This window comes from Symphalangus syndactylus, chromosome 13 (genome assembly GCF_028878055.3).
Source record: "Symphalangus syndactylus isolate Jambi chromosome 13, NHGRI_mSymSyn1-v2.1_pri, whole genome shotgun sequence".
Classification (NCBI taxonomy): domain Eukaryota; kingdom Metazoa; phylum Chordata; class Mammalia; order Primates; family Hylobatidae; genus Symphalangus; species Symphalangus syndactylus.
Genome location: NC_072435.2, coordinates 99,801,441 through 99,824,589, shown reverse-complemented (window position 1 = coordinate 99,824,589; position 23,149 = coordinate 99,801,441). Strand labels below are relative to the sequence as shown.

The 23,149-nt window shown below is 44.5% G+C and overlaps 1 protein-coding gene and 1 pseudogene across 2 annotated transcripts in view; both read right to left on the bottom strand.

Moving 5' to 3' along the window:
• Nucleotides 1–23,149, bottom strand: part of TXNRD1 (thioredoxin reductase 1) — a 187,339-nt gene that overhangs the window by 122,132 nt on the left and 42,058 nt on the right. For both annotated transcript variants that reach the window (XM_055235464.2, XM_055235465.2), the window contains exon 3: nucleotides 20,879–20,939. In XM_055235464.2, coding sequence (XP_055091439.1) covers nucleotides 20,879–20,939 — 61 coding nt within the window. The remainder of the gene's footprint in view (nucleotides 1–20,878; nucleotides 20,940–23,149) is intronic.
• LOC129459150 (large ribosomal subunit protein eL28-like) lies at nucleotides 4,866–7,922 on the bottom strand (annotated as a pseudogene).

Below are 23,149 nucleotides of genomic sequence, written 5' to 3'. Positions count from 1 at the left end.
CTAACTTCCAAGCATTGAGCAAATCTAGTTTGAACAGGTTTTCCTTGGGAAAACCAACAGAGAAGTCAAATCCCCCTATGAAATGTTCTCATGTTACCATCTATTCTTTCTGCCTAGTACTTACTACAATTGCAATCATACTTTTATGAGTATTTTATCAATGTCCGCCTCCCTCACTCTAGAATAGCACAGTCCAAGAGGACTTTCTGTGGTGATGAAAATATTCTAGCCAGGCGCGGTGGCTCACGCCTGTAATCCCAGCACTTTGGGAGGCCAAGGTGGGTGGATCACGAGGTCAGGAGATCGAGACCATCCTGGCTAACACGGTGAAAACCCGTCTCTACTAAAAATACAAAAAATTAGCCGGCCGTGGTGGCGGGCGCCTGTAATCCCAGCTACTCGGGAGGCTGAGGCAGGAGAACGGTGTGAACCCGGGAGGCAGAGCTTGCAGTGAGCCGAGATTGTGCCACTGCACTCCCGCCTGGGCGACAGAGCGAAACTCCGTCTCAAAAAAAAAAAATTCTAAATCTACTCTGTCCAACCCAATAGCCACTCCCCATATGTGACTATTAAGTACATAAAAGATGGCTAGTACAGGTGTGGATGTGAAGTTCTAATGTTATTTAAGTTTAATTAATATAGATGTACATAGTAGCCACATGTGAGCAGGGACCAGGATTAGTTATGCTCACCATCATGTTCCCAGCACTTAATATAGTATGCACACATAGTAATCAATCAATAAATAATTGTTGAGAGAGTAAATCTGTAAAAATGCAGATATTACTTAGTTAATTTGTACATTCCATCTTTTTCACAGAGAAAAGGAGAAGCTTTTACATGGTAAATGTTAGGGGGTCCTCAGTTTTATAAAGGTAATTTGGCCTTTAAGAATTTGATCAGAGGCCGGGCATGGTGGCTCACACCTGTAATCCCGGCCGGGCGCGGTGGCTCACGCCTGTAATCCCAGCACTTTGGGAGGCTGTTTTTTTTTTTTTGAGACAGAGTCTGGCTCTATCGCCCAGGCTCCAGGCTGGAGTGCAGTGGCGTGATCTCAGCTCACTGCAAGCTCCGCCTCCCAAGTTCATGCCATTCTGCCCCACCCTCCCGAGTAGCTGGGACCACAGGCGCCTGCCACCACGCCCTGCTAATTTTTTTGTATTTTGTTTAGTAGAGACAGGGTTTCACCATGTTAGCCAGGCTAACATGTTAGGCCAGGTGCAGTGGCTCACGTCTATAATCCCAGCACTTTGGGAGGCTGAGGTGGGTGGATCACAAGATCAGGAGATCGAGACCATCCTGGCTAACACGGTGAAACCCCGTCTCTACTAAAAATACAAAAAATTAGCCAGGCATGGGGGTGGGCACCTGTAGTCCCAGCTACTCGGGAGGCTGAGGCAGGAGAAGGGCGTGGACCCGGGAGGTGGAGCTTGCAGTGAGCCGAGATCATGCCACTGCACTCCAGCCTGGGCTACAGAGTGAGACTCCCTCTCAAAAAAAAAAAAAAAAAAAAAGAATTTGATCGGAGGCTGGGCGTGGTGGCTCACACCTGTAATCCCAGCACTTTGGGAGGCTGAGGCGGGCAGATCACAAGGTCAGGAGATCAAGACCGTCCTGGCTAACAGGATGAAACCCCGTCTCTACTAAAAATACAAAAAAATTAGCCAGGCATGGTTGCAGGCGCCTGTAGTCCCAGCTACTCGGAAGGGCGAGGCAGGAGAATGGTGTGAACCCGGGAGGCGGAGGTTGCAGTGAGCCAAGATCATGCCACTGCACTCCAGCCTGGGTGACAGAGTGAGACTTCGTCTCAAAAAAAAAAAAAAGAATCTTGCCAAAGGTCACAAAGCAGGTAAGTGTTGGAGCTGGCATATAAATCCAACTGTGCCTATCTCCAAATCCATTGTTTGTCTTATAATTAAATAATATATAGTGAGGAACAGGCTAAAAACAGGTAAAAGCAACAAGTAAATCCGGTAAACTTGATTTGTAGGGACAAAAAAAAAAAAACCCAGTAACCTTCTGATAACAAACAAGGAAAAATCATCCATGAAACATCCACCCTGTAAACTTTGGAATCTACTCAGGGGACTATGACCTGTAGTCATTCTGTCTTTATTTCTTTTGTTTGTTTTTTGGAGACAGAATCTTGCTCTGTTATCCAGGCTAGAGTTCAGTGGCACAATCATAGCTCACCACAGCCTCAAACTCCTGGGTTTAAATGATCCTCACACCTCAGCTTCCCAAGTAGCTGGCCAGAGGCACACACTACCATGCCTGACTAATTTTTTTTTTTTTTTTTTTTTTTTTTGAGACAGAGTCTTGCTTTGTTGCCCAGGCTGGAGTGCAGTGGCGCAATCTCAGCTCACTGCAAGCTCCGCCTCCTGGCTTCACGTCATTCTCCTGCCTCAGCCTCCCTAGTAGCTGGGACTATAGGCGCCCGCCACCACACCCAGCTAATTTTTTTTTTTTTTTGGTATTTTTAATAGAAATGGGGTTTCACCGTGTTAGCCAGGATGGTCTCGATCTCCCGACCTTCTGATCCACCCGCCTTGGCCTCCCAAAGTGCTGGGATTACAGTCATGAGCCACCGTGCCTGGCCTATGCTTCATTTAAAAAAATTTTTTGTAGAGACAGGGTCTCACTTTGTTGCGCAGGCTGGTATCAAACTCCTGGGCTCAAGCAATCCTCTCGCCTCAGCCTCCCAAAGTGCTGGGATTATAGGCATGAGCCACTGTGCTCGGCTCCCATCTTTATTTTTTATATCAAGCTATATGAAAGACATCTGTTTACATGTCCTCACTCTTAGAACCATCACTTATTGAACACCTCTGTGCCAGGAACTTTACACGTTCTCATTAGTCATCTCAATAACCCTTTGGTATATATATTATTTTCTCCATTTACAGATGAGTAACCCAAGTTTAAGTGACCGTCCCAAGAGCTGACAGCTAGTCCAGGATTTACGCCTGCATGCTCTTCACTCTCCACCACAGTATTATTTACTTGAGGGGTTGGTCTTTTTTACCCTGGCATCTGGCACGGTGCCTTTCCCACAATGGGCACTCAAGGTTCGAATTCAACTGGCACTTCAGCAGGCTTTTGACTGTTAGTGAAGTGGAAAAGAGAAGAAAGGGAGTATAAGGTGTTCTGGTAAACCAGTTCTGAGTGGTGGTGGGGAGGCCCTGATTTGTAGTATTTGCTAATTTCTGGAGTTGAATACTCCTACTTCGGCTAATTTCAAGCTACCAACCTACTTGCAAAATTCCTTGATATTTAACAAGGGAGGCCGGGCGCGGTGGCTCACGCTTGTAATCCCAGCACTTTGTGAGGCCGAGGCGGGCGGATCACGAGGTCAGGTGATCAAGACCACAGTGAAACCCCGTCTCTACTAAAAATACAAAAAAAAAAAAATTAGCCGGGCGTGGTGGCGGGCGCCTGTAGTCCCAGCTACTCGGAGAGGCTGAGGCAGGAGAATGGCGTGAACCCGGGAGGCGGAGCTTGCAGTGAGCCGAGATCGCGCCACTGCACTCCAGCCTGGGTGACAGAGCGAGACTCCGTCTCAAAAAAAAAAAAAAAAAAAAAAATATTTAACAAGGGATCTCTTGAGCTGGTACGAGCCAGCTCCAGCACACTGCCCAAAAGCTCAAGTCGTCAGGTACAAGTCACTTTCACTTCTCTGTCTTCTCTTCCCAGCAGCTCTCTATACTTACAAGTCACTGCAACCTCAGAAGAATAAGGATTGTTCTACCCCCGCTAAAGCTCGCCTTTACCAGAGCACTATAACCTATAACCTATCCCAATTCCAAGTGGTCTTAGGGGACCCCACCTTTCTTCAACATCCTCTTCCTATCTTGTATTCAGGGCCGTTCAAGCCATTCTGCCTTCAAATGTGCCCAGGTCTCCTCTTTTGTAAATCTCTGGGCTAATCCCATACCATCATCTGGCTTTCTACTAACAAGCAGTATAGCTCAATAGTTATAAGAGCCTGCAATGAAATCACGTAACCTGGCTTTTCTGCTGGCAAGCTGTGTGCCCCTAGGCAAGTTCTGTTACCTCTCTGTGCCTTCGTTTACTCATCTATAAAATGGTGATAAATACAGTGTCTACACCTCATGTGGTGATTGTGGAAAATGAGATGAGTAAATAGATGTAAAGGATGTAAATAGATGTAAAAGACTCAATAGCTTAGTTATTATAATCATTATGTCCTCATGCATGATATAAATCCACGATGACCTCAGTGTGGTTAGAAGTTTGGATTTTCCCCTTTTACAAGTTAGTCATTCACAGTAACTGTCAACAAAGCATTACAGTGGACACTGATCAAAACTTAACTCAAGGCCGGGTGCTGTGGCTCATGCCTGTAATCCCAGCACTTTGGGAGGCTGAGGCAGGTGGATTACCTGAGGTCGGGAGTTCGAGACCAGCCTGACCAACACGGAGAAAACCCTTCTCTACTAAAAATACAAAATTAGCCAGGCATGGTGGTGCATGCCTGTAATCCCAGCTACTCAGGACGCTGAGGCAGGAGAATCGCTTGAACCTGGGAGGCAGAGGTTGCAGTGAGCCAAGATTCCACCATTGCACTCCAGCCTGGAGTAGCAGATTCATTTTTTCATTTTACTTTTAGTTAGCAAGCAATCTGTGGCTAAACATGCCATTTTCCACAGTGCGTATATTCTCATTACTCAGAGCTTGTCTTTTCTTGTCAGAAGAAGAAAAATATAATTTTCTTTTTTTTGAGATGGAGTTTGGCTCTTGTTGCCCAGGCTGGAGTACAATGGTGCGATCTCAGCTCACTGCAACCTCTGCCTCCCGGATTCAAGTGTTTCTCCTGCCTCAGCCACCCGAGTAGCTGGGATTACAGGCATGTGCCACCACACCCGGCTAGAAAAACATAATTTTCTTAAACAATTTGCTAAAAGGAGTGAAAGGAACATGAAAAACTTCTTTAAAAATTAGTGTCTGCATTCTGCATTACATGTACACAAATGCATAATATGCACGTGCTAGTACATGCAGAATATCCCCCTTCTGCAATCCACTTGCTTTTGGTCGCTCAGTGTCCCATTTCAATCTTAGAGGAAAGAAAAAAGTTTTCATGTAGAAAACCACTGACCAGAAGTACCTCAGGAGGTACAGGCTCCATTCCAGTCAACTCTCCGATGTTTCATCTCATAAAAGTGCATATCAACCACCCTCACCACCAGCCAAGGAGTTACATACTAATTAGTAGTGGTAAACAGCTATTAGATCCTAAGATGAAAGAAGTGCCATATAGCTTATTATTATTAACCTCTAAATTCTTAAACACTATTAGATAGTTGATCTTGAGAGGAACATCCCCCTCTAATTTCTCTGAGTGCCAAAATCCCAGAATCCCAAGACAGTTGATGGCTACCAGTCGTTAATGGAAAGCTATGGTCACTTCATGGAGCTGGGCCTGAAGGAGCCTTGGATCTTCCTAATGCTCTAGGCCCTGGTTTAAATTGAGAGTGACCTATGTTTCATTAAGAGGCATTCAGACCAATTTCTCCACCCCAAAGACAGATGAGAACCTTATAGTTCTCCACCAGTATATATCTGAATTCCTTTATCTATAGATTTTTTGTTTTTTGTTTGTTTTGTTTTGTTTTTGAGACGGAGTCTCGCTCTGTCGCCCAGGCTGGAGTGCAGTGTCACTATCTCGGCTCACTGCAACTCCACCTCCCGGAGAACTCACGCCATTCTCCTGTCTCAGCCTCTCAAGTAGCTGGGCCTACAGGCGCCTACCACCACGCCCGGCTAATTTTTTGTATTTTTAGTAGAGACAGGGTTGCATCGTGTTAGCCAGGATGGTCTGGATCTCCTGACCTCTTGATTCATGTTTTTGTTTTTGAGAATGCCAGCTGACTATTGCTTTGGGGGCAGGTTTTCTAATCCGCTTCCTCTTTCTTCACCATCACAGGCTTCTGGCTGTGCAGGATGACGCTGGCCTGCAGAAGGCTGCCACGCACAGGTTGGGGCGGTACTTGTTCTTGAGGATCCTGTGTCTGATCCTGTGTCTGAGGGTGGCAAGAGCATTCTTGGTTTTTTTTGTTTGTTTGTTTTTTTGAGATGGATTCTCACTCTGTTGCCCAGGCTGGAGTGCAGTGACGCAATCTCGGCTCACCACAACTTCTGCCTCCCGGGTTCAAGCGATTCTCCTGCCTCAGCCTCCTGAGTAGCTGGGACTATAGGTGTGCGCCACCATGCCCAGCTAATTTTTATATTTTTATTAGAGATGGGGTTTCACTATGTTGGCCAGGCTGGTCTCGAACTCCTGATGTCATAATCTGCCCGCCTCTGCCTCCCATTAGTGCTGGGATTACAGGCCTGAGCCACTGCGCCCGGCCTGAGCATTCTTGTTGATGGTGGTCTGCACGTAGGAGGTGGCAGGCTTCCGCTGGCTGGATCTCTGCTTCACAACTAGGACACTTTTGCCATGGGCTGCCGGCTCCACGCCGACAGTCTTGTGGTGAATAAGCCCAGTGTAGTGGAAGCAGTTGCAGGCCTTCAAGTTATTGCGCACGGTGCTGTAGGTCTGCTTATTCCTCTTGATCAGGAAACTAGAGCAGTGCCAACCACCCGTTGCAGATGTGCAGACATGACAGCTTCTCTCGCAGCTGCAGCCAGAGACTGAAAATTATCTACAGATTTTAAATCCTTTTTTTTTGAGATGGAGTCTCGCTCTTGTCGCCCAGGCTAGAGTGCAATGGCGTGATCTCGGCTCACTGCAACCTCTGCCTCCCAGGTTCAAGCAATTCTCCTGCCTCAGTGTTAGATATGAGTTCTAAATTTCTTTTCAAAGAATCAATATGTCAGTATGTTTAATTCTTTGCCTTCTACTTTTTTTCTTTTTCTTTTTTTTTTTTTTTTTAGGCGGAGTCTCGCTCTGTCGCCCAGGCTCGAGTGCAGTGGTGCGATCTCGGCTCACTGCAAGCTCCGCCTCCCAGGTTCGTGCCATTCTCCTGCCTCAGCCTCCCGAGTAGCTGGGACTACAGGCGCCCGCCACCACGCCCGGCTAATTTTTTTGTATTTTTAGTAGAGACTGGGTTTCACCGTAGCCAGGATGGTCTTGATCTCCTGACCTCGTGGTCTGCCCGCCTCAGCCTCCCAAAGTACTGGGATTACAGGCCTGAGCCACAGCGCAGGGACTTTTGCCTTCTACTTTTAAACTTAACTTCCTCGTAAAGCAACCTTTTCGATTACCTACTCCACTCTGACTCATTCTGATTACCTGCTCCACCCTTAAGTCATTCCGATTACCTACCCCACCCTGACTCATTCCGATTACCTGCTCTGTCATAACGATTTTTCCCGCCAAACCACTCACCCTGTCACTCTCTTTAAATTAGTGAATTGGAACGTTTAGCCTGTGCGGTCTAACCCTAGCCAACAGGGGAACGACACAGCAGCAGGGGCCATGTGTGTCAGGGATAAGAACCCCTTCCCCTCCCTTATCGAAGTGTGTGCTCACCATTGCTCCATCTGTAAGGGCACACCCTTCTATAGAAGTAACTTGCCTTGCTGAGAATTAAAAAGAAAACTTTATATTCCAGTGCTATTTCTTTTGCGGCACCGAAACTTTACTTATAACATCAGCCTCCCGAGTAGCTGGGATTACAGGCACTCGCCACCATGCCCGGCTAATTTTTGTATTTTTAGTAGAGACAGGGATTCACCATGTTGGCCGCTGGGATTACAGGCGTGAGTCACTGTGCCTGGCCCTAAATGCTTATTTGCTCTTTCTTAAAGTGAATTCAAATACATCTTTCTTTCTTCTTCTTCTTTTTTTTTTTTTTTGAGACAGATCCTGGCTCTGTTGCTCAGGCTGGAGTGCATTGATGCGATCTTGGCTTACTGCAACCTCTGCCTCCTGAGTGTCAGGCCTCTGAGCCCAAGCTAAGCCATCATATCCCCTGTGACCTGCACCTATACATCCAGATGGCCTGAAGCAACTGAAGATCCACAAAAGAAGTGAAAATAGCCTTAACTGATGACATTCCACCATTGTGATTTGTTTCTGCCCCATCCTGACTGATCAATGTACTTTGTAATCTCCCCCACCCCTAAGAAGGTTCTTTGTAATTCTCCCCACCCTTGAGAATGTACTTTGTGAGATCCACCCCCTGCCCACAAAACATTGCTCCTAACTCCACCACCTATCCCAAAACCTATAAGAACATTTAATGATATGGCCTGGCATGGTGGCTCATGCCTGTAATCCCAGCATTTTGGGAGGCCGAGGCGGGCAGATCATGAGGTCAGGAGATCGAGACCATCCTGGCTAACACGGTGAAATCCCCGTCTCTACTAAAAAAATACAAAAAAATTAGTGGTGGGTGCCTGTAGTCCCAGCTACTCAGGAGGCTGAGGCAGAAGAATGGCATGAACCTGGGAGGCGGAGCTTGCAGTGAGCCGAGATCGCACCACTACATTCCAGCCTGGGTGACAGAGCAAGACTCCATCTCAAAAAAAAAAAAAAAAAAAAGAACTAATGATAATCCCACCACACTTTGCTGACTCTCTTTTCAGACTCAGCCTGCCTGCCCCCAGGTGAAATAAACAGCCTTGTTGCTCACACAAAGCCTGTTTGGTGGTCTCTTCACGAGGATGCGCATGAAACTGAGTAGCTGAGATTACAGGCTTGCACCACCACACCCGGCTAATTTTTTTTGTATTTTTAGCAGAGACAGGGTTTCACCATGTTGGCCAGGCTGGTCTCAAACTCTTGACCTCAGGTGATCTGCCTGCCTTGGCCTCCCAAAGTGCTGGGATTATAGGCGTGAGCCACCACGCCCAGCTATTTAATCTTTCAATGATTTCAGGAATATCCTGAGGCTGTATTGCTATAAAGGAGGCTATATTACCTCCTACTCTGCTTGGCAGGATTCAGTGTTGACCATTAAGTGACTTTCCTCCTTCTCGGAGGAAAAACATACATTAGGCCAGTATCTAGTCATTGCCCTTTCTAAGATGGCAAAGTATTTTCCATCTCACTACTATCAAATAATGGCCATATTAAGGTGTTTCTATACTTACGATTTAAACAGGAAACAAATGGACTTACAATGAAAATCCTAGGGCCCTTAAGAATTATGATAAATCTACTCTGCCTTTGCTCTAGAAATGGAATAACAAAGCCTGAATGACAGCGCATCTGTTTACAACATGGTTTATTTTAAGCCCACTGTTGAGACCTATTGCTCAGAAAAAAAGACTTTTGAAAATATTACTGTTCATTGACAGTGCATGTGGTCACTCAAGAGATCTGATGGAGATGTACAAGGAGATGAATGTTGTTTTCATGACTACTAACACAAAATCCATTCTGCAGCTCAGGGATAAAGGAGTAATTTTGACTTTCGAGTCTTATTATTTAAGAAATGTATTTTATAAGGCTATAGCTGCCATAGACAGTGATTCCTCTGACAGATCTGGGCAAAGTAAGCTGAAAACCTTCTGGAAAAGATTCACTATTCTAGATGCCATTCAGAACATTCATGATTCATGGGAAGAAGTCAATATATCAACATTAACAAGAGTTTGGAAGAAGGTGATTCCAACCCTTATGAGTAACTTTGATGAATTCAAGACTTCAGTGGAGGAAGTAACTGAAGATATGGTGGAAATAACAAGAGAACTAGAATTAGAAGAGAAGGCCAGGCATGGTGGTGCACATCTATAATCCTAGCACTTTGGGAGGCCAATGTAGGAGGATCACTTGAGCTCAGGAATTCAAGACTAGCCTGGGCAACATAGTGGGACCCTGTCTCTACAAAAAAAATTAAAAATTAGCTGGGTGGGCCAGGCACAGTGGCTCACACCTGTCATCCCAGCATTTTGGGAAGATAAGGTGGGCGGATCATGAGGTCAGGAGATCGAGACCATCCTGGCCAACATGATGAAACCCTGTCTCTACTAAAAATACAAAAAAAATTAGCTGGGCATGGTGGCGCATGCCTGTAGTCCCAGCTACTCGGGAGGCTGAGGCAGGAGAATTGCTTGAACCCGGGAGGCAGAGGTTGCTATGAGCCGAGATCGCGCCACTGCACTCCAGCCTAGGGACAGAGCGAGACTCCATCTCAACAACAACAAAAAAAAATTAGCTAGGTGTGGTAGCATGTGCCTGTAGTCCCAAGTACTTGAGAGGCTGAGGCAGGAGGATCATTTGAGCCTGGGAGGTTGAGGCCACAGTGAGCCATGACTGCATCACTGCAGCTCAGCCTGGGTGACGGAAGAAACCCTGTCTTGAAAAAAAAAAAAAGAAACACAGAAAAAGAAGTAAAAAAGAACCCACAAAAAGTAGTCTGATGACATGACTGAATTAATGTAATCTCATGTAAAATTTGAATGGATGAGGAGTTGCTTTTTATGGATGAGCAAATAATGTTTTTCTAGAGATAGAATCTACTCCTGATAAAGATGCTGTGAACATTGTTGAAATGACAACAAGGGCTGGGCACAGTCATTCGCGCCTATAATCCCTGCACTTTGGGAGGCCAAGGCAGGCCAGATTACCTGAGGTCAGGAGTTTGAGACCAGCCTGGCCAACATGGAGAAACCCCATCTCTACTAAAAATACAAAAATTAGCCAGGCATGGTGGCAGGCGCCTGTAATCCCAGCTACTCAGGAGGCTGTGGCAGGAGAATCACTTTAACCCGAGAGGCAGAGGTTGCAGTGAGTCGAGATAGTGCCTGGGAAAAAAGAGTGAGACTCCGTCTCAAAAAAAAAAAAAAAAAGAAATGACAACAACGGATTTATAATATGACATAAATTTAACTCATAAGCAGTGGCAGGGTTTGAGAGGATTGGTTCCAGTTTTGACAGAAGTTCTACGGTAGGCCAGGTGCAGTGGCTCACGACTGTAATCCCAGCACTTTGAGAGGCCAAGGCGGGTGGATCACATGAGGTCAGGAGTTCGAGACCAGCCTGGCCAACATGAGGAAACTCCGTCTCTACTAAAAATACAAAATTAGGCAGGCGTGGTAGTGCAGCCTATAGTCCCAGCTACTCAGGAGGCTGAGGCAGGATAATTGCTTGAACCTAGGAGGCAGAGTTTGCAGTGAGCCAAGATCGTGCCACTGTACTCCAGCCTGGGGACAGAGTGATACTCCATTTCTTTTTTTTTTTTTTTGAGACAGAGTCTCGCTCTGTCACCCAGGCTAGAGGGCAATGGCGCGATCTCAGCTCTCTGCAAACTCTGCCTTTCAGGTTCATGCCATTCTCCTGCCTCAGCCTCCGGAGTAGCTGGGACTACAGGCGCCCGCTACCACACCCGGCTAATTTTTTTTTTTTTGTATTTTTAGTAGAGACGGGGTTTCACTGCGTTAGCCAGGATGGTCTCCAACTCCTGACCTCGTGATCCGCCCACCTCAGCCTCCCAAAGTGCTGGGATTACAGGCGTGAGCCACCGCGCCCAGCCAGTGATACTCCATTTCAAAAAATAAAAATATAAAAGAAAGAGAGAGAGAGACAGAGAGGAAGGGCCTGGGTCCAGTGGCTCATGCCTGTAATCCCAGCACTTTGGGAGGCCAAGGTAGGTAGGTGGATTACCTGAGGTCAGGAGTTTGAGACCAGCCTAGACAACATGATGAAACCCTGTCTCTACTAAAAATATAAAAAATTAGCCAGGTGTGGTGGCAGGTGCCTGTAATCCCAGCTACTCAGGAGGCTGAGGCAGGAGAATTGCTTGAACCTGGGATATGGAGGTTGCAGTGAGCCCAGATTACGCCACTGCACTCCAGCCAGGGCAACAAGAGCAAAACTCGGTCTCAAAAAAAAAAAAGAGAGAGAGGAAGGAAGGAGGGAAGGAGGGAGGGAGGGAAGGAAGGACGGAAGGAAGGGAAGAGGGAAGGAAGGGAAGAGGGAAGGAAGGGAAGAGGGAAGGAAGGGAAGGGAAGGGGAAAGAAAGAAAGAGAGAGAGAAAGAAAAAGAAAGAAAGAAAGAAAGAGAAAGAAAGAAAGGAAGAAGGAAAGGAAGGACACCATCACACCTAGGAACACCTATCATGATACCAACACCATGAACATTATACATAAGACAGGTGGGGCAGGTCATGGAAGGTTCTACGGGATAGTCTCAGAAAAAAGAAAGAAAGAAAGAGAAAAAGAAAGAAAAAGAAGAAACGAAAGAAAGAAAGAGAAAGAAAGAAAGGAAAAGAAAAGAAAGAAGGAAAGAAAGTAAGGCAGGCTGGGCATGGTGGCTCATGAGACTCCAGCTCTACAGAAAATACAAAAACTAGCTGGGTATGGTGGCACATACCTGTACTGCCATCTACTTGGGAGGCTGAGGTGGGAGGATTGCATGAGGCCAGGAGTTGAAGGCTGCAGTGAGCCAAGATCATACCACTGCACTCTAGCCTGGGCAATAGAGCAAGAAAGAAAAGAAAGCAAGAAAGAAAAAGAAAAAGAAGAAAGAAAGAAAGAAAGAGAGAGAGAGAAAGAAAGAAAGAAAGGGAAAGAAAGAAAGAGAAAGAAAAGAAAAAGAAAAGAAAGAAAGAAAGAAAGTGCTATATATAAAGGTTTCTTCCTTTTTTTTTTTTTTTTTTTTTTTTTGAGACGGAATCTTGCTCTGTCGCCCAGGCTGGAGGGCAGTGGCGCAATCTCGGCTTACTGCAAGCTCTGCCTCCCGGGTTCACGCCATTCTCCTGCCTCAGCCTCCCGAGTAGCTGGGACCATAGGCGCCCGCCAACATGCCCGGCTAATTTTTTGTGTTTTTAGTAAAGACGGGGTTTCACCCTGTTAGCCAGATGGTCTTGATCTCCCGACCTCGTGATCTGCCTGCCTCGGCCTCCCAAAGTGCTGGGATTACAGGCGTGAGCCGCAGCGCCCAGCCAACTAGGTTTTATTTTTTGAGCTGAAGCCTTGTTCTGTCACCAGACTGGAGTGCAGTGGCATGATCTCAACTCACTGCAACCTCCACCTCTCAGGTTCAAGCGATTCTCCTGCCTCAGCCTCCCGAGTAGCTAGGACTACAGGCACGCATTACCATGCCCAGCTAATTTTTGTATTCTTAGTAGAGACGGGGTTTTACCATGTTGGCCAGGATGGTCTCCATCTCCTGACCTCATGATCCACCCACCTTAGCCTCCCAAAGTGCTGGGATTACAGGCGTGAGCCACCGCACAGGGGCTCTTCCTATTATTATTACCCCATGAGGAAAATGAACAGGCAATTCAGATAATGAAATACAACACAGTGAATACAATTTAGATAGTCCCAGCTACTTGGAAGGCTGAGGTGGGAGGACCACCTGAGCCCAGCAAGGTACACATAGGAAATACAACATACACGAAAAAATATTGTGCCTCATTAATAATCAAAGTGATACAAATTAAGATAAAGAAATCTGTTTTTACCTCTCCAATAGGCAAATAATGATTTTTAAAAACCTATTATTATTTCTTTTCTTTTTTTTTTTTTTAAAGATTTTGTGTGGGACTGGCTCAGTTTGTCCAGCCAGATCACTTTTTTTTTTTTTTTTAAGACGGAGTCTGGCTCTGTCACCAGGCTGGAGTGCAGTGGTACGACCTCAGCTCACTGCAACCTCCACCTCCCGGGTTCAAGCGATTCTCCTGCCTCAGCCTCCCAAGTACTTGGGACTACAGGCACGCGCCACCATGCCCAGCTAATTTTTGTATTTTTAGTAGAGACGAGGTTTCACCATGTTGGCCAGGCTGGTCTTGATCTCTTGACCTCGTGACCTGCCTGCCTCAGCCTCCCAAAACACTGGAATTACAGGCATGAGCCACTGTACCTGGCCCAAAACCTATTATTATTTCTTACTACTAAGTACAGGGAACTCTTTGAGCTTATGAAGTTATTAATTAGCACACACCATTTAAAGGGCTCTAGAACCTTAGAATTGTTCATACTCTGACCCATAAATCCATTGCAGTAATCTATCCTAAGAAAATAATTCTAAAAACAGCAAAAACTTCACGTACAAAGAAAAATATTTCTAACCTATTATTCCACAATAGCAAAAAATTGGCAATAGACTATTTGTCCAAATATAGTAGAATGGCTAAGTAAACACATGGACTATTTTGTAGTCATTGAGAAAATTAAGAACTTATATAACATGTAAAATATTAAATAATAAAACAGAACAGAGTTTACAAAAAAGACATAAAATATTAATAGTGGCAATCTCTGGATGCAATTATATGTGATTTTTTGTATTTTATTATACTGTGGTCTCCAAATTTTAAAAAAATAAACATTTTTATAGACAAAACCAAAATGCTTAGAGAATATTTTGAGCCTCATTCATAAAATAAATAGAACAACGTCCCATATCTCCTCATTCTCTATGGGAGAAAGCCTCTTTACTTTTCAACTCTTAACCTCTCATCGTTCTCTGCCCCAGGCCTTGCCAGATTTGCTCTAAATGAACACACCATGATGTTTTCTAAGTTGTTTTTGTTTACAGCTTTAAATGTCTTACCCACTACCTTTGTCCACCCGTGATCCTACAGCCTTTAGAGATACCAGATTACACTGAAATTGGAAGTGAGGCAGAGGCAAACAAGTAAAATGATATTAAAGAATGAGGTTGTGCTTTACTCATCTTTTCTCTCCTGCCAGTGCTTGGCATATAAATAGGTGCCCAAAACAAATCTGTTGAATGAGTAAGTATCAATACCAAAGTGGTGAGAACTGAGCTAGCTAGGGTACCTCTGCTCGCGAGGGGTTTTTATTTGTTCAAGGAAAACAATGCCCAAAGAGGCAACTGGGGAAGCAGACAGGCCTGGGCTTGACACAGCAACACTGAGCAAGTTATTCAAATGCTGAGCATCTGCTTCCTCACAACAACAGAATTAATTCCAACAACCACACAAAGCTGTTGTGAGGATTAAGTAAGAGAGATATGAGACACTGCCATAAAAAGAAACTGAAATATTAGTCCCTCTCCCTCTTGCTGAAGGCATTAAAGCCATGTCCTCCATAAGCAGCCAGGAGACATGAATGATACACATCAGAACCCCCAAGCTAGTGACATATGGCATCCAGACGCACACTTTTGGCAAACTGCTGAAATCTTATGTCTGTTTTCCACATTTATAGCTACAGAATGTCAGCAGCTGCCAGACCAAATTAAGATGATTACACTGATGTTGTCTGTTCCTTAGATCAAAGCTCCTAGGAAGACACCTGAAGTATAGATACAAGTCTTTGTAAATCAGCAGGCCCTGTGAGTGGCAGCTCATCCACAGGGATAGCCAAGGTGTGTGTAGCTGGCATGGTGGCAGATTGTACAACCTCTGCCACCAAACACACCACCACATGTGTGTGCAACAGACACCATCACATCTAGGAACACCTATCATGATATCGACACCATGAACATTATACATAAGACACAGGGGGCAAGTCATGGAAGGTTCTACCAGATAGTCTCAGGAAGTAGTGGGAGGGACCACAAATTGCCAGTAGGTTCACTAGAAAGCCAGCCACCCTGTATACTAATACTTTACTATGTTTTTATTTCCTCATCATAAGAAGGTGATATCACCGCCTACCTGATTGGTGGTATTCTGAAGATTAAATAGGAGAACATGCATAAGCCTCTGACACAGGGAAGATAGCATGTATGACTACTACCACTGCCTACACACAGGACATGAATGCCAGGCCTCCCGGTTCTGAGTTTCTCTCTCCAACACCAATCTCAGTAGAACTCAGTGGACCTTGATGGTTTTCAAATAATAACCTTATGTAGACTGGCCAAAATACAGCCAAAAGAAGGAAGAAGAAAATGTTAGGGTGAAGAGAGAGGATCCCCTGGTAGCACAACTTCTCCTCTTGATTTTCTGTGAGAGGTGATACTACTGCAAACACAGGAATTCACGGGGCACTCACTCCATTACCAATCCAGTTAGGCAGTACACAGACCCTCAACTCTAAAGGAAAATAAGAGGAATTTGCTAGAAAAAAAAAAGAAAAAAACACACAAGCAAGTCTAATTCCTTTAGACAGGAAGCACACCTGCCTAGTATACTACTGTATTCCCAGTGCTTAGTATACAGAGCCTAGACCACAGCAGGCACTCAATAAATATGCTGAATGAATAAATGCACCCATGTGATTCTATGCCAAATACTCCTGTCTACCAATTGATCTTCTGACTCTTTAAATACCCACTATGATCCAGGCCCTGGGAAGATTACGTAGCCAACACTGGTGTGAAAATCATGCCTATGGAGGGTTCTTTTGGAACCCAGAAGAAACAGATAAAGGAGGTGTTTTATTCATGAAACCAGCACTTAGAAGACTGCATCAGCAGTTCCAGCTCCATGATTACAAGCTCCTCGAAGACATGAACCAGATCACATCTCTCCTGCATGGCTAAGGCCAACTGCACATGTAGAATAGTGTTCCTCCTATGCTTGGGACAAATAAATCTCACAAAATCAAAACTGTGTTAATATTCATTCTTCCTACTTGCCTTAGAACAGGGTGTCAAACTTGGTCTTTTTTTTTTTTTGATACAGAGTCTTGCTTTTGTTGCCCAGGCTGGAGTGCAATGGCGCAATCTCAGCGCACTGCAACCTCCGCCTCCTGCGTTCAAGCAATTCCCCTGCCTCAGCCTCCTGAGTCGCTGGGATAATAGGCGCCTGCCACCATGCCTGGCTAATTTCTGTATTTTTAGTAGAGACAGGATTTTGCCATGTTGGCCAAGCTGGTCTCGCGCCTGTAATCCCAAATGTCTGTGAGGCCGAGGCAGGTGGATCACCTGACATCAGGAGTTTGAGACCAGCCTGACCAACACGGTGAAACCCCATCTCTACTAAAAACACAAAATTAGCCAGGCGTGGTGGCACATGCCTGTAATCCCATCTACTTGGGAGGCTGAGGCAGGAGAATTGCTTGAACCCAGGAGGCAGAGGTTGCAATGAGCTGAGATTGCACCTTTGCTCAGTGAGCTGAGAATGCACTTTCTTAGCGAGCTCAGTGCATCTTTGCTCAGTGAGCTGAGAATGCACTTAATTCGTCTCAAAATAAATAAATAAACATAGTGAGAAGATTGGCATTGTTTCACATCTTTTAAATTTTTTTAGCATGGGTCCTAATAAAAAACAACTAGATTCCCATATTTGCTTCTGGATTAATTTGTTGCAACATATGTTTTGGTAGAAGTAAATGAAAAATCCAGTCTCACACAGAAAAGTAGTTGGAAAAGGAGAAATTTAATAGATTTTTCAGTCACCACACCTCCCTACTGGCAATACACATTTAAAAAAGATAAGAATAGTCTGAAAAATGATAGAGAAAGTAAAGAAGACATTTAAGAAAGAACAAGGGAGCCGGGCGTGGTGGCTCATGCCTGTAATCCCAGAACTTTGGGAGGCCGAGGTGGATGGATCACCTGAGGTCAGCAGTTCGAGACCAGCCTGACCAACATGGAGAAACTCTGTCTCTACTAAAAATACAAAATAAGCTGGCTGTGGTGGCGCATGCCTGTAATCCCAGCTACTCTGGGGGCTGAGGCAGGAGAATTGCTCAAACCCAAGAGGTGGAGGTTGTGGTGAGCCCAGATCGTGCCATCGCACTCCAACCTGGGCAACAAGAGCAAAACTCCATCTCAATAAAAAAAAAAAAAAAGAAAGAAAGAGCAAGGGAAGTATAACTGGGGAACCACCGGGACAAAAGTCAATTCATAATCCAGTGCTTATTTTCTGGGACTGAAAATAAAGTTCATACATGTATTAAATCACAGACTCTTAAAACTTCCTTAACCATTTACTAACAGATTTAGAAATAAAACATCAGCCATTTGTTACCAAAAAACACAAGTTTCCCAGATTCATAAAGAAAATCCTTACAAATCATGCTCCCCAAGCACTTAGTGCGTTCATCCTGCCCATCTGTTCCGATGTTATCTCCTTTACCTTTCCCATCCTTGAAGGACATGTTCATTTGCTTTACCTTATATTAGTTTAATTTGCTTGTTTGGTTATTGTTCTGTTTGGTTATTTTTCCCTAATTCACAGCAAGTTGCAAGTGACTTAAGTTTCCCAGGAAAATTTATATTTTTATAAAAGGCTACTTTTGGACCCAGAAGAAATTTTATTTATTGAGATTTCCTTTCATACTATGGAGTATTTAGGGGCAAGAGCCTTCCTTGATGAAGGAATAGAAGGGTCACTGTAGAGGAGCCAGATAACATGGTATTATGGAAATAACATAGGCTTCAGAATTACATAGGCCTGTGTCCAAATTATAGATCCAGTATTTATATGAAGTTACGGAAGTTTTCTGTTGTTGTTGTTTTTCTTGTTTGTTTGTTTGTTCGTTTTTTGAGAAGGAGTTTTGCTCTTGTTGCCGAGGCTGGAGTGCAATGGCACGATCTTGGCTCACCGCAACCTCTGCCTCCCGGGTCCAAGCGATTCTCCTGCCTCAGCCTCCCGAGTACCTGGGATTACAGGCATGCACCACCATGCCCAGCTAATTTTGTATTTTTAGTACAGATGGGGTTTCTCCATATTGGTCAGGCTGGTCTTGAACTCCCGACCTCGGGTAATCCTCCCGCCTCAGCCTCCCAAAGTGCTGGGATTACAGGCGTGAGCCACCACACTGGGTCAATGTTAAGGAAGTTAATTGACTTCTCTGGGATTCAATTTCCTCATTTATAAAATATAGAGAATATCTTCCTTGCTGAGTTCATGTGAGGATAGGTGACTATACTTAACCCAGCATAGTCCATGTAAAACAGGGACTAACACTCTATATATGGTAGTTATTATGTGATGCTCTCTGTGTTAGAGAACCTATCTTTAGAAACACCAAGTAATATGTCTTGCCACACAACTACCTCCTTCCTCCTGACCCTAGAAATGAAACTTATGGCCAGGCGCGGTGGCTCACACCTGTAATCTCAGCACTTTGGGAGGCTGAGGCGGGCGGATCACCTGAGGTCCGGAGTTCGAGACCAGCCTCAACATGGAGAAACACCATCTCTACTAAAAATACAAAATTAGCCGGGCGTAGTGGTGCATGCCTGTAATCTCAGCTACTCGGGAGGCTGAGGCAGGAGAATTGCTTGAACCTGGGAGGCAGAGGTTGCAGTGAGCTGAGATCGTGCCATTGTACTCCAGCCTGGGCAACAAGAGGGAAACTCCATCTCAAAAAAAAAAAAAAAAAAGAAATGAAACTTACATGCCAATTGTTCATATCTCCCAATTGCCATATATCTTTCTCTGTCTAGTTGAATCCTTTTTTTGTTGTTGTTGTTGTTGTTGTGGTTCTGAGACAGAGTCTCACTCTGTCACCCAGGCTGGAATGCAGTGGTGCGATCTTGGCTCAGTGTAACCTCTGCCTCCTGGGTTCCAGCGATTCTCCTGCCTCAGCCTCTCAGGTAGCTGGGACTACAGGCGCACACCACCACACCCAGCTAATTTTTTTTTATTATTTAGTAGAGACGGGGTTTCACCATATTGGCCAGGCTGGTCTCAAACTCCTGACCTCAGGGAATCCAGCCACCACAGCCTCCCCAAGTGCTGGGATTACAGAAGTGAGCCACCATGCCAGGCCCTTTCTTTGTATTCCTTTGGAGACTGAGCAGAGGCTGTCAATGCCCAGGACTCTGCTTCCTTTAAGCTACTAGGCATGAAGTTTACCTCCTCTTCCTAATCTGGAAGGGCCCACTTTTCCTAATAGAAATGACGGTGCTGGCCACTAGCAGATCCTTTTTTGTTTTTCTTTTTTTTTTTTTTGAGACGGAGTCTCGCTCTGTCGCCCAGGCTGGAGTGCAGTGGCGCGATCTCGGCTCACTGCAAGCTCTGCCTCCCAGGTTCACGCCATTCTCCTGCCTCAGCCTCTCTGAGTAGCTGGGACTGCAGGCGCCCGCCACCACGCCCAGCTAATTTTTTGTATTTTTAGTAGAGACGGAGTTTCACCACCGTCTGGATCTCCTGACCTCGTGATCCGCCCGCCTCGGCCTCCCCAAGTGCTGGGATTACAAGCGTGAGCCACCGCGCCCGGCCCCTTTTTTGTTTTTCGAAACAAGGTCTCACTCAGTAATCCAGGCTAGAATGCAATGGTGCAACCATAGCTCACTGTAACCTTGAACTCCTTGGCTCAAGCAAACCTCCTGCCTCAGCCTCCTGAGTAGTTAGAACTATGGGCTCATGCCACTGTGCCTGGCTAATTTTTTAATTCTTTATTTTTGTAGAGACAAGCTCTCACTCTGTTGCCCAGGCTGGACTCAAACTCCTGGCCTCAAGCGATCCTACTACCTTGGCCTCCCAGTGTGTTGGGATTAGAGGCGTGAGTCACCAACAGGCCTAGATTAGATTTTTAATAATGTTTGCCTGTGAGCCCTTGGGCCCTCTGACCCACAAAAAAGGAGCACCATGGTCCTAGAAAGAAGCTTTCCATTTTACTCCACCAACCTTTCTCTCCCTGGGATTTCCCAGTAGCACTTTTCATGGATCTTTCACCTTTACTGATCTTTGTATGTCCCTGCCAAAATTTCTGAATGCATCTCAATTTATATTTAATTCAAATACTATTTGTATTACTTATCAGAAAGGAGACAAATTTGCAAAAGTAAAGTTACCATAAAACCAGCAAATACTGTATCTGTAACTAGATTCATGAGTAATAAGAAGAATAATTTCAATAAGAAGAAACTCTGGGTAATACCAAGGCTATAAACTAGGTAAAGGCTAAAGGTAAATATGATTAGCTCCAGGAGAGTACCCTGTCTAAATGACCAAAAAGAGGAATCAACTAGCAAATGCTCACTAAACAATAAAAACCTCAAGGAAGACAAATTAAAGCCAGATAGAATAAATGAAACAAAATGTACAGTCAGCAGCTGTGATTTACATATTAAACAGAAACTTACCTGTTTGATCAAGTTCAAGGACAAAATAAGGAGCACACAGAGATTTAAATAACTTCTTTACCTGGAAGAAGTTGAAAAACAAGGAGGAAAATGAAAAATGAGGTTATAACCAACAGGAGAATCTCTTATCCAGCTTTGTTACTTCCTTCCTCAACCAGCCTTCACCTTTGAAAACTTTCCAATTCACTTTTATGTAACCCATAAGATTCTCCCTGTTGACAGAAATGATATTTACAAGAGTATCTGAAGTCTGTTGATTCTATTCAATTGTCAATGATTCATCTGTATCGCTTCATAAGATATATTTTATATGTTTAGTGACTCAGTCTACCTCATTATAAAATAGGTTTAATACAATGTTTAAAAAAGCATTGGAACACTTAATGTTTCCAAAGCATTATGTGGCAAACCTGGGAAAAATATATTCTACAATAGTCAAAGTATTATTTCTTTTTTTGGCTGAGTAACCCTCAACCAATAAATCAGTTACAAAAAACCTATTATGCTCTGAGACTGTTAAATAAAACAAACAAACAAAAAATCTTATGCTCATGGTTATACAAATTATACTGGTAAAAAACAAAATTTTGCCAGGCGCGGTGGCTCACGCTTGTAATCCCAGCACTTTGGGAGGCCGAGGCGGACGGATCACGAGGTCAGGAGATCGAGACCACGGTGAAACTCCGTCTCTACTAAAAATACAAAAAAATTAGCCGGGCGTGGTGGCGGGCGCCTGTAGTCCCAGCTGCTCGGAGGGGCTGAGGCGGGAGAATGGCGTGAACCCGGGAGGCGGAGCTTGCAGTGAGCCGAGATTGCGCCACTGCACTCCAGCCTGGGCCACAGAGCGAGACTCTGTCTCAAAAAAAAAAAAAAAAAAAAAAAAAAAACAAAATTTTATTTAAAAGTTACTTATACCACTAGATAACATTTAAACTACTGACACAAGAGACTTTTATGTACAAGACACAAACAGCCTGTCAATAATTTAGGAAAGTTTAGAACCATATTCCTCCAGTTATACAATAAAATTTTTTTTTTTTTTTTTTTGAGACGGAGTCTCTGTCGCCCAGGCTGGAGTGCAGTGGCGCAATCTCGGCTCACTGCAAGCTCCGCCTCCCGGGTTCACGCCATTCTCCTGCCTCAGCCTTTCCGAGTAGCTGGGACTACAGGCGCCCGCCACCACGCCCGGCTAATTTTTTTTTTTTTGTATTTTTAGTAGAGACGGGGTTTCACCATGGTCTCGATCTCCTGACCTCGTGATCCGCCCGCCTCGGCCTCCCAAAGTGCTGGGATTACAAGCGTAAGCCACCGCGCCCGGCCTATACAATAAAATTTAAAAGGCCAGAGTAGCCTGAAGTTCACAGAGATGATCAATGAGGAAAATGATTCTTGAAAAAAAAAACAAAAAAAGAAAATATATTCTTGTCTCATTCTAAACTTAACTACTAAAACAGTAGACTTCCTATTGTATAGAAGTACACTGGGAGATTTCTATCATTTTTATAGGACCAAATTCAACATTTTGATAAAATGGGAAAATAAGTTCACTCATACAACCTCATTAGTCTTCTTTTTCTTTTTTCTTTTTTTTGAGACAGAGTCTCACTTTGTCACCAGTGGAGTGCAGTGGCGCTATCTCGGCTCACTGCAATCTCTGCCTCCCAGGTTCAGGTGATTCTTCTGCCTCAGCCACCCAATTAGGCGGGGTTACAGGCATGCGCCACCACACCCAGCCAATTTTTGTATTTTTAGTAGAGACAGGGTTTCACCATGTTGGCCAGGATGGTCTCTATCTCCTGACCTCGTGATCTGCCCACCTCAGCCTCCCAAAGTGCTGAGATTACAGGCGTGAGCCACCATATACCCAGCCAGTAGTCTTTTTCTTAAACTCTTTTAGATGTCACCTAAGCCCCAGTCTGAATCTGAATTCAGTTCCCCCCACCACTCTGAAATAGCTATAAGAAACAAATATTGCATTTCTGAAAAGGTGGAGAGGGATTATCTTTGCACTTTAAAACCTCTTCACAGCAAGATGCATGCAAAACACATATGGTAACTAATGTGTTATGCAAGAGTGGAAAGCTACCTTTATGTAGACGTTAGTTTCCTTATGGGCACTTCCCAACTTGAATTAATGCAAATGACATTACTCATCCCATAGAGAAATACACATTCATCAGACCAAATACAAATATAAAAACAAAGTTTCTCTATTCTGATTTACTCACATCCCAGTTGTTAAATGAGATGATTAAATAAAAACTAAAGAAA